A 9803-nucleotide genomic window follows, 5' to 3' on the forward strand; every position below is an offset into this window, starting at 1 on the left:
GCAACAAGAATCATAGGGAAGCTTTGTGCTACAGGTAAATTTAAGTGTTAACACTTAAAGTCTGACTTTAAGTCAAGACATTGGTCTATGTTTATGCACCTGCCCCTGTCCCTACCCTTTAATGTTTGGGCCCTTCAAACAATAAATATCCATAAACAAGTTGTCCATAATCCTCTGTTCTGTTCTGTTCTCAAGGTGAGTTCATCATCGGCCGAGTGATCAAGGCTATGAACAACAGTTGGCATCCAGACTGTTTCTGCTGTGATATCTGCCAGGCTGTGCTTGCTGATGTTGGATTTGTTAAGAATGCTGGAAGGTCAGTTCCACTTCAACCAATCAGCATCGGTCCACAATAATCATACAATTTATGACTACTAGGAGGCAGGATCATGTTTTTTATGATGCTGTTTTACCTAGTACTGATGTTTCTACAACTTCTGTTCACCCATCAAGAATTCTCAAGACCTTATTCTGCTTGGTTTCCTTTTAATTGTCCTGCCTCAAAAATAAGGGTGAAAAGTGCACTTTATGTTGTGTCAGGATCAGACACTGAGCAAACGGGTCGGGTTTATTTTGTCAAGAAAACTAAATCAAGTTTTAAGTTCTTTAATGGATAAGGATTAAAACAATACCCACATGTCTGTATGGTACTTTCAAATTGGTTTTGATTTCTGTAATTGTTCATTCTGGCCTTGAAGAGAATCTTTCCTAATGCAATTTCAATGTCACTAATAATAAGATAAGATTTGGGCTGTACTGAATGTAATTTCTTTTTTACATTCAAAACTTCTACTAAGGCTTTCGAATAAAGCTTTGAATGTCTGTCATCATAGTTTATGATGTTATCACCCTAAAAAATCAAAAAAATCCTCCAACAAAATCAATAACGAATAAAGAGATTCACCAAAATGAATGAAGCTTCGAAGCTTCGAACTATTTGGTACAACCCTTGATAAGACCAACCTTTATCGATCCTGAGCAGGGTAATTCGGTCGTTATAGCAGCACAAGGACAGCACAGACGGATAAAGAAGTTAAAGAATAAATCTAAGCATAGAATAAAAATTGAAACTATACAAGGGTATATGGTAAAAATTCACTGTCCCCGTTCTGTGTGAAAAGGATTTCTAAACAAAACAAAAATTGGCCTCATATTGGTTTCTTCAGAGCTGGTATGGACAGGAGGACCGTTACAATGACCAATAACTCTTTCAGTTTTCATATTGGCCCGTAAAATGTCAATTCTTCCTTTAACTTTTGATGCTGGAATCTGGCTCTATAGGCTCTTACTGTAAAGCATAGACCAGGTGCACACTATCTCTGCAGCACTTGTATTACACAGGACAAATAGTGCTTCATGATATGGCTATGCAAGCAGAAGGATCCTTGAGGAGCGTGCGATCGGATCAGTATCCTCCTTTCTTCTTCTTCTTTCTCTCATTTGTTCCTCACGCTCTCCTCAGGCACCTGTGTCGTCCATGCCACAACAGAGAGAAAGCTCGTGGCCTCGGCAAGTACATCTGTCAGAAGTGTCACGCCATTATTGAGGAGCAGCCTCTGCTGTTCAAGAATGACCCCTACCACCCTGATCACTTCAACTGCAACAACTGCGGGTAAACATGCACACACGCACACAAAAACCTGGTCAGCTGTGTCAATCTCGCAAAGCATTCAGAGCATGACAGCAGTGGGAGGACTAGATGCTGCAGGAGATGGTGGGTGCAAGCTGCGTCAGGTCCTGAAAATGCCTCAGACTCACACATAGATGTCTTTCAATTCCATGCCAGACTCATACTTCATTTGTTATGCAATCATGATGCTGCCAAGTTTATGCACACTTTGATGTTACGATCCAGTGGCTTGAACATATTGAGATGACTCATGATTACCATAACATAAATATTTGTCGCACTGATAAAATGTTCTAATCGTGAAAACTTCACAAAGATCCAACAAAATCGGTTGCAAGTGCATAGCATCTAAAACTTAGACCAAATACTCATGGAGCACTTTCAATCTGCCACCGAGTACTGGACCAAAGCCTGCTCTCTGGTGGACAAACTATGTAATTGTGCCATATATGTGATGCCCATGCTGTGGTCTGAGTCTGTCAAAGTGTCTAATGACATGTTATATTAAAAACTCTTTAATTGCATTATAATTACAACCTCAAGCCCCACTGGACTTGTTTTTTCACCAGATTTGGTGTTTTGTTCATATTTTCTTTGGGTGTTACTATGCATTTGCTCTATTTTGTTTTACATCAGTCAAAGCAGAGTTTTATTCACCTCTGTCTCTGCAGGAAGGAGCTGACTGCTGATGCCAGAGAGCTGAAGGGGGAGCTCTACTGCCTGCCCTGTCATGACAAGATGGGCGTCCCCATCTGCGGGGCCTGCAGGAGACCCATCGAGGGCCGCGTGGTTAATGCCATGGGCAAGCAGTGGCATGTGGAGGTGCGATATCAAACTTTACAACTTCAGTTACCCGAATCTTAGGACACACTACTTTATTGTCTACACTGGACTCAATCTAGGGTCTTTTTTTTGTTCTCTCTGTTTTTTTTCTCATTCATTTCATTCCAATGAGTTTAATATGTGCCATATCTGTGACTCACACTTTAACCAGCTTTATCTCCACAGTTATGCTCAGCGTGCCCCATGTCTGGGCTGTGGACATCATTCCTGCACTATCTATCTGCCTCTTTGTTATTTTCTCTCTGGCGTCATTCCACCAATTACTTCATCTTTTCTTCCGTCTGTTCATGATTTATGCCCATTTTCCTGTCTTCCCTCCTCCACATGTAGCATCATGTCTGCACTGTGTGTGAGCGGCCATTTCAGGGCCACCCATTTTATGAGCGAGGTGGTCATGCCTATTGTGAGAGGCATTTTGACATGGTGAGGGGATTAAGGATTGGCCTGACGTTGATTGCTGCCCCGTGTCTCACTTCTCCCGGCCTCGCTAGAGTCTCCCAGCAACCATACAAGGGTTACACTAATATATAAGTTCTGTGTCCAGTGCATGATATCTTGACATCTTATGCAATAGGCCATTAACTTTTACAAAACCTCAAATTAGTTGGCTTTGCAGTTTTTACATCAGTCTCAGATAAAAAAAGGAAAAAAACATAAAATCTGAGTTTATATCTTAGCAAACAATTTGGGATTAAATTAGCTGACAAGGGTCTCTGAAGAGTTTTATTGCCTGCTGATACCTAAAGCTCCATCAGAGGCTGCAAGAACTAAGGTATGGGGAACATCTGTTCTTTATTTGGGATATAAAAATTGTCAAATCTAAAACCATTGAATATTGGCTACTGGCAGTGAAACATCAACATCAACACTGATTTGGCTTTGAAGAATTAATAGTGGTGTAACGCAGACACATGACGGGTCCTCAATCAGTTACTTGTGAACATTATCAAAAATCATGTACATTGCCCTTTAATTCCTGTCATACCTTTAAGTCCTCGCGTGTCTGGAGGATTAGTGCACCCTCTACAGCTCACTATTCTGTCCACCTTCTCTACTCTCTGTATTCTGTCTGGGCCCAGTAACAGGACATCTGGACTGAACTGATCTGGTTATGGTCTGACCTGATAATGTCTGAGCCAGATTGTGCTGCTGCCTGAATGTGATAATGTACTGACCGACGGCTGTGCTAACCATGTGTGCCTGGCCGTGGGTTTGTTTGCAGCATTTTGTGTGTGCTAAGTGTGAGAAACCCTTCCTGGGACACCGTCACTACGAACGCAAGGGCCTGGCCTACTGTGAAACACACTATAACCAGGTAACACTCAGCGGTACTGGGACTGTTTTTATGTTAAACACACAAATAGAAACATCCTGCTATGTTCTGCCTGTCATGCAATTTCTCCTCCTCTAGCTCCATTTAAAATTTTGCAAGTCATCAAAACAAACTCAACTCTCAGTATTGTAGCCTAGATTAGCAACCAACAAACCAGGGATGACTATGTGATAAGTGATGGCGGTGGGATGTTCATGTAGGAAATTGTAAAGTTGTAGCGATGCCTTTGCAATCTGACTTCCAATAAGATATGTCCTTTTATTCACTCTATAATATTGTACATAAATAAATGTTTATAATCATGCATGACAACTTCTAACAAGGTTTACAAAGTACTATCAGTAGTGGATATAATGTATTATAAGTTTGGCATTCATGATGCTTTATACCTCCATGCCAAAGTAACAACAGAATCTGAGTTCTGAGTCCTGGGTACACAGTGCATTATAGCTACCATACCAATTGAAGAATATCTTATAAACATCAATAATACACTATATATGTATGACTTTGTGAGCTTTAAGTAAAGTGACAGCACTGTATAAGGCTATTAGTAATTGTATGATACTTTAACACAATTATGAAGACAATGAGCAGTATTTTTTGGCTGCAAGTAAAGTTTAAGACAAAAAAATCATAATGGTTAATTAAAGCAGACAATGGCACCATCACACCAAACACAAGGGCCAGTGGCCCAAGACTTGGGTAGCACTGGGCAATCTCCCAGGACAGGTGAAGTGAAGCACCGCGTTGCTGCGTGCAATGTGAGCTCAGCCAACCTACACTGAGTAAATGAATAGAACAAAAAAATAACCCAAAATCTCTTTAGAAACCCTTTTGTCCAGAAAAGGTGAAGAAAGGTTGCAAAAAGACACTTAGCGTTTCAACAACAGACGTTGGCTGTTGTCACGTTGGCGTGGAGTTATGAAGCAATCATAAAATACATTATGTCCACCACTTATAATACCTCATAAAACTTGTCATAAGTTGTCACGCATGATTAGAAACATTTAGAGTTTTATGAAGCCTAATTAATAATATCTTTAAAATGTGTTTGTAATGTATACAACTGCATACACTACAGTAGCATCAGCAGTATGACACTCTGGAAAATGTGTGAACAAGTTACAGGTTGCACTACTTCTTTTAAAAGTTACTTTAGATAATTAAGTAATAGAAGAAGAAAGGTTTGGCAGTAAAATAAGTTATTTCTTTGACTTGAGATTCTAAACTATGCTGCATCAGAAAGTCAGTGTAATGACTCCACCTAGTGTTGTACTTGTGCTTCCAGGAAAAGTTCCTGTGTAGCCGGTGCTTGTTTGCATGTTTTTTTTTTTGAACACAGCATGTTGTATGAGCCATGATAAATGCTGCCAATGCTGCATTGTGTTGCATAATTTCATGACTCATAAGACGTGTCGCTGTGTTGCTCACTGTCTGTTTCTCTCCCCTCATCACACTCAGCTGTTTGGAGACGTTTGCTACCACTGCAATCGTGTTATCGAAGGAGATGGTGAGAAAACTTGTTTTGACTGAAAATACGTGATGGTTTGTGGGTGGAGTGGTCACAAGTCGCTCACTGTGCAACCCTGTTAACATCCGTGTTCATCAGACCTCTTTTAACCTTTTACTTTTATATGACAGGCACTTTATTTTGATCTATACATTGTGGGCACAGTCTCCCTTGAAAATATAATTCTGAGGTCTTTTTAACTGTAGTCGTATGATGATGATTTGGAACAGTGTCTCATGTGACAGTGTTTCTTCTATTTTTGTCAGTGGTGTCTGCCCTCAACAAGGCTTGGTGTGTTAACTGTTTTGCCTGCTCTACCTGCAACACCAAGCTCACTCTCAAGTAAGTAAAAGTCTAAGAGACATGCTATAACTTTTATACAATCACTGTGGATGGATCAATCCACACATTTTAGCCTTGGTTATGTGCTCATTTGGTTTTAATTATTGTCAGAAATTCAAATGTGAATTAGCCAAGCTCTCTCCTTGCTTGTAATGTTTCTCTTTCACAACTACCCTGGATCTGGGACTATTTCCTGCTGTTAACTGTCTGTTCTCAGTCCCGTTCATTCCTGATTTTGTTCATCTTTCTCTTGTAATCATGCGTCTGTGTGGGCTTATTTCTCCACCTCTCCTCCTTTCCATCATCCCTCTTCTTTGTCATCTCTTGCTCGACTTTTCCTTCCCCTGCCCTCTCTCTAACCTTCTCTCTCTTCTGCCTCCTACCTGCTCTTTTTTTCTGCTCATCCTTCTGTTTCTTCCTTCTATTCTTGCCCCTTTAATGTCTTTCTCCTCCTCCTCTCCAACTTCCCTCTTCTTTTACACCCCTCGCCATCTCTCCCTCCTCCCTACTCTGTCAGGGATAAGTTTGTGGAGGTGGATCTGAAGCCGGTGTGTAAGCATTGCTATGAACGCCTGCCGGACGACATGAAACGCCGGCTGGCCAAGCGTGAACGCGACACAAAAGAGAAGAAGAAGAAAACATTGATACCCATGTGTCTGTGATCCTCTCTTTCTCCTTTGTCCTCACTTCCACTGTTCTTCCTTTGGTCAGTTTCCATCTTCTTTCCTTTCTGTTTCTGTTCTTTTGCTGTTTCATTGTGATTATATTTCGAACAACCATTTCTACTTTCATAGCGCTGTTATACTTTGTCCATCTGGCTTTCAAGCCAAGTGATGAAAGATATTTTAACATATTTAATTGACTTAGCACTGGTTTCAGTTCATGATCACCTCTCAGCCCCAAACACTAGTCAGGATTACGACTGGTACTCTTGTAACCCCTGCTTTGCAAACAGGAAAATCAGATCAGTCACATGGTGAAGGGAATGCGTTGTTTCCTGGGTCTCCAAGCCTGTCTGAGTGTAAAGCCTTAATCACTTCCGGCAGCTTTCTGGCTGCGGCAGTAGCAGTGCTGAGGTCCCACCGGGTTTGACACGTGCTCCAGGCCTGCCAACAAATATCTGCTTTGGGAAGAAATGTCATTTTTGCGGGTGGGTGGGTGAAATAGAGCACATTTTACCTCTGCCAAGGCTTCTCAGTTCTCAAAATGTGTTATTTCAAGCATAAAAAAATTCAAATGTTATTCTGCATGTGGATTTAAACCAGTACACACAAAGATAGACAGTCTTGAGATACATGACCGTTGTCATTCAAGCAAGAGCAGTAGTTCATGAAAAACTATCACGAATGTTCAGAAATCCCCTACCTGCAGTACCTGCATCCAGGACTCCCTAACCCTAACCCATAAACACGAATCAACTTTTCACCAGTTGTCTGTAATATATGCTCCCTGATTTGACTCTGGCTGGTGACATTTGTTGCACGTCATCCATCTCTCCACCTGTTTCTTCCCACATGTCCTGTCTGTCTCCGCTGTATTTTTCAATCATGGCTTAGAGGACAAAAAGAAAAAGAGGTTTTGGAGTTATTCAGCTAAAGTAATTTTTTTTTTAAAGGATATTTTCTTAGAAACTGCAAAATGAAAAAGAATGAAAAAAATTATTTTGAATGATTTTTTTTTCCACAATGTGAATAAAGAAGGCAAGGACAGAGTTCAATACAAGTTCGAGATGGTGTTTGCCGTTACAACAGAAGTACAATTAGTTGATAATAATAAATAATTGAAAATGCCCATCCACAATATTCACTTTGGAACACTGTTTTTGTTTTTTTTTGTTTTTTTGATAACGTGCATGTCAACATTTCAGTTTATGTGCTGTCGCTGGTTTTTAAGTGTGTGAAATGTATGATAATCAGTGTTCTAAGATGTGGCTCCAAACCAGCAAGTTACTAAGCCATTTCTCATGCTAGCAGACGTAGCATTGACACAGATATACAGACACTGGGTGTGATGACATCTAACTTTCAAACAACTCTTTCTTCCACAGGAACAAGTTTGTGGAGTTTGACATGAAGCCGGTGTGTAAGAAGTGCTACGAGAAATTCCCCCTGGAGCTGAAGAAGAGGCTGAAGAAGCTGTCTGAAACTGTTGCACGGAAGTAAACACACAGATGAGCAACTGGAGGCAGGGAGAAATACATGAGATGCCGGGGTGGCCATGCAAGTTGCATTTCCAAAATTGACAGTCCAGTCCAAGATAGCATTTGTGTGTTTTATATAATTGGTATGTTAAATTTAGGTCAATTATTTCAGTGGAACAATCCACTTTTTGTCTTTTCGTCTGCAGAGGATCATTTCATGGAGCCTGAAACTGACAGATGGGGTAACAGAGAGATTGTTGGTCAGTCAGTTAGTAAGTTTAACATCAACCTGTTCAGTACCTTTTGGCTCAAATACTGCACTGTACATTTTTCACATGCTTGCCTTATTTCATGATGCATATTAAACCTAAACACAGATGATGCTGGTGCTGTGTTTCAAAATGACATATGAGCTTTAAGAGAATAATAAAATATGTGTCGACAGGGAGTTCAACAGTTTGCCAACTTGTCTCATGATGTCAAGCCATTTGTCCTCTGTTTGACTCATGTTACTGATACTCTTGTACTGTATGATAATGGAGTAAACCAAGAGAAAGTTCAGAAAGATACAGTTTTATTGAATGTGTATATATTATATTTCCTGTTTACCGCCAACATATCTATATATTATTAATGTGTATTTCCTTTAATATTATGAAAATTTGTGTTTAGCTCGGAGAAGGTTGACTTTCTTTTTGCATCTACAGTTTATTGACATCAAACTGTCGCAAACTTAACAGCAAACTTAATGCTGATGGACTCAGCCATCACTTGCCTTGTTATGTGCTATGCATTTTATGCGTGAAACAATCTTGTTATGTAAACTGGTATTTACACTGAGTTACCATTTTATGTTCACTTGTACAATCTTATAATTCAATACAAAAGAAATAAATCCCAAATTTTATTGGTCAGTTATTGTTTTATCTAGTCTCATTTACAGTCAATACATGAGGGCAACAGAATAATCAAAACACTGTTCACTGTAATGCAGTCCCGTTCAACACCATAATTACATCTTAAAAATGACTGTAGTGATGAAGTAACCCCTCGTCACACTGTCAACAACTGAACACAATAAGCTTAACAGTACAGGATTTATTGCACAGCAACTGCTAACCGTGTGTGCGTTCCAACATGATGGCTTGTGGCATGTGCAGAGACCGAATATGGGAGTAATGTTAGATGTTAGAACATGTGTCACTGCTGTTTGTAATCCAGAGAAAGTGATCCTCTTAGAGAGGTGTACCGGCTTCCTCAGGGCTCAGACCCTATTAAGAAAGAAAGCCAACTGTTGTGAATGGGAAAGAATAATTTCCGTTCTGAAAGTGTTTCACTTGAGCAGTATTTAATCATAGAATGCTTATCTTTCAAATAGTTTAATCGAAAAAGACATTCCACTATTTTCTGGAAATACAACCCCATGTTACTAGTGCAAATTTCACCACCTATGCCACAACGTTTCTCATATGTCATGTAGAAGTAAAACTATCCACTTGACTGTTGTTGTGAAACAGAGTTTCAGCTCCACTAAAAATAGTCCAGTGGATAGTTGTATGTGATATCTTACTACCTGGGACACTGAAATGACTCCACACAGACACTGCTCTTATACTGTATTTTATCTGTGCAGTGCTTGTCAAGAGACAATGTTTGTTCATGTGAACACACCGAAGTGCATGTTCTAGACTTGAATGGAGAGTTATTTTTCATCCTAAGATAATTCTGTCACTCATATGAATAAACTTGTATGTCAATGCTACATGTACATGCATTTAGTAATTTTTTTGTTTAAATATTTCTCAGCTCTCTCAAGAGCATAACATTCCATTGATATAAAATGAGTTCCCTCCAGCTCCACCTGAACTGGTAGCATACTTGGTTTCTTTGATTACTGTGATTAAATACAAATAATCACACCTGTAGGGAGTATTTTTTGTCTTGTGTGTGGTTTCTAAATGTTTTAAGCAGATTTGTTCTTCATTGAAGGCAACATATTTGG

At 39.8% G+C, this 9803-nt stretch overlaps 1 protein-coding gene across 4 annotated transcripts in view; it reads left to right on the plus strand.

Moving 5' to 3' along the window:
- Positions 1–9563, plus strand: part of LOC121615820 (LIM and senescent cell antigen-like-containing domain protein 1) — a 31015-nt gene extending 21452 nt beyond the window's left edge. For 3 of the 4 annotated variants that reach the window (XM_041950272.1, XM_041950271.1, XM_041950270.1), the window contains exons 4-10: positions 196–316; positions 1463–1612; positions 2302–2452; positions 3696–3788; positions 5271–5319; positions 5586–5661; positions 7709–9563. In XM_041950272.1, the coding sequence (XP_041806206.1) occupies positions 196–316; positions 1463–1612; positions 2302–2452; positions 3696–3788; positions 5271–5319; positions 5586–5661; positions 7709–7823 (755 nt within the window). In that variant the 3' untranslated portion in view covers positions 7824–9563. Of the gene's footprint in view, positions 1–195; positions 317–1462; positions 1613–2301; positions 2453–3695; positions 3789–5270; positions 5320–5585; positions 5662–6178; positions 7688–7708 lie in introns of those variants that run through there. The other variant, XM_041950273.1, reaches the window with a different exon arrangement.
- Positions 9564–9803: the final 240 nt, after the last annotated feature.

Source organism: Chelmon rostratus, chromosome 13 (assembly GCF_017976325.1).
Source record: "Chelmon rostratus isolate fCheRos1 chromosome 13, fCheRos1.pri, whole genome shotgun sequence".
Classification (NCBI taxonomy): domain Eukaryota; kingdom Metazoa; phylum Chordata; class Actinopteri; order Chaetodontiformes; family Chaetodontidae; genus Chelmon; species Chelmon rostratus.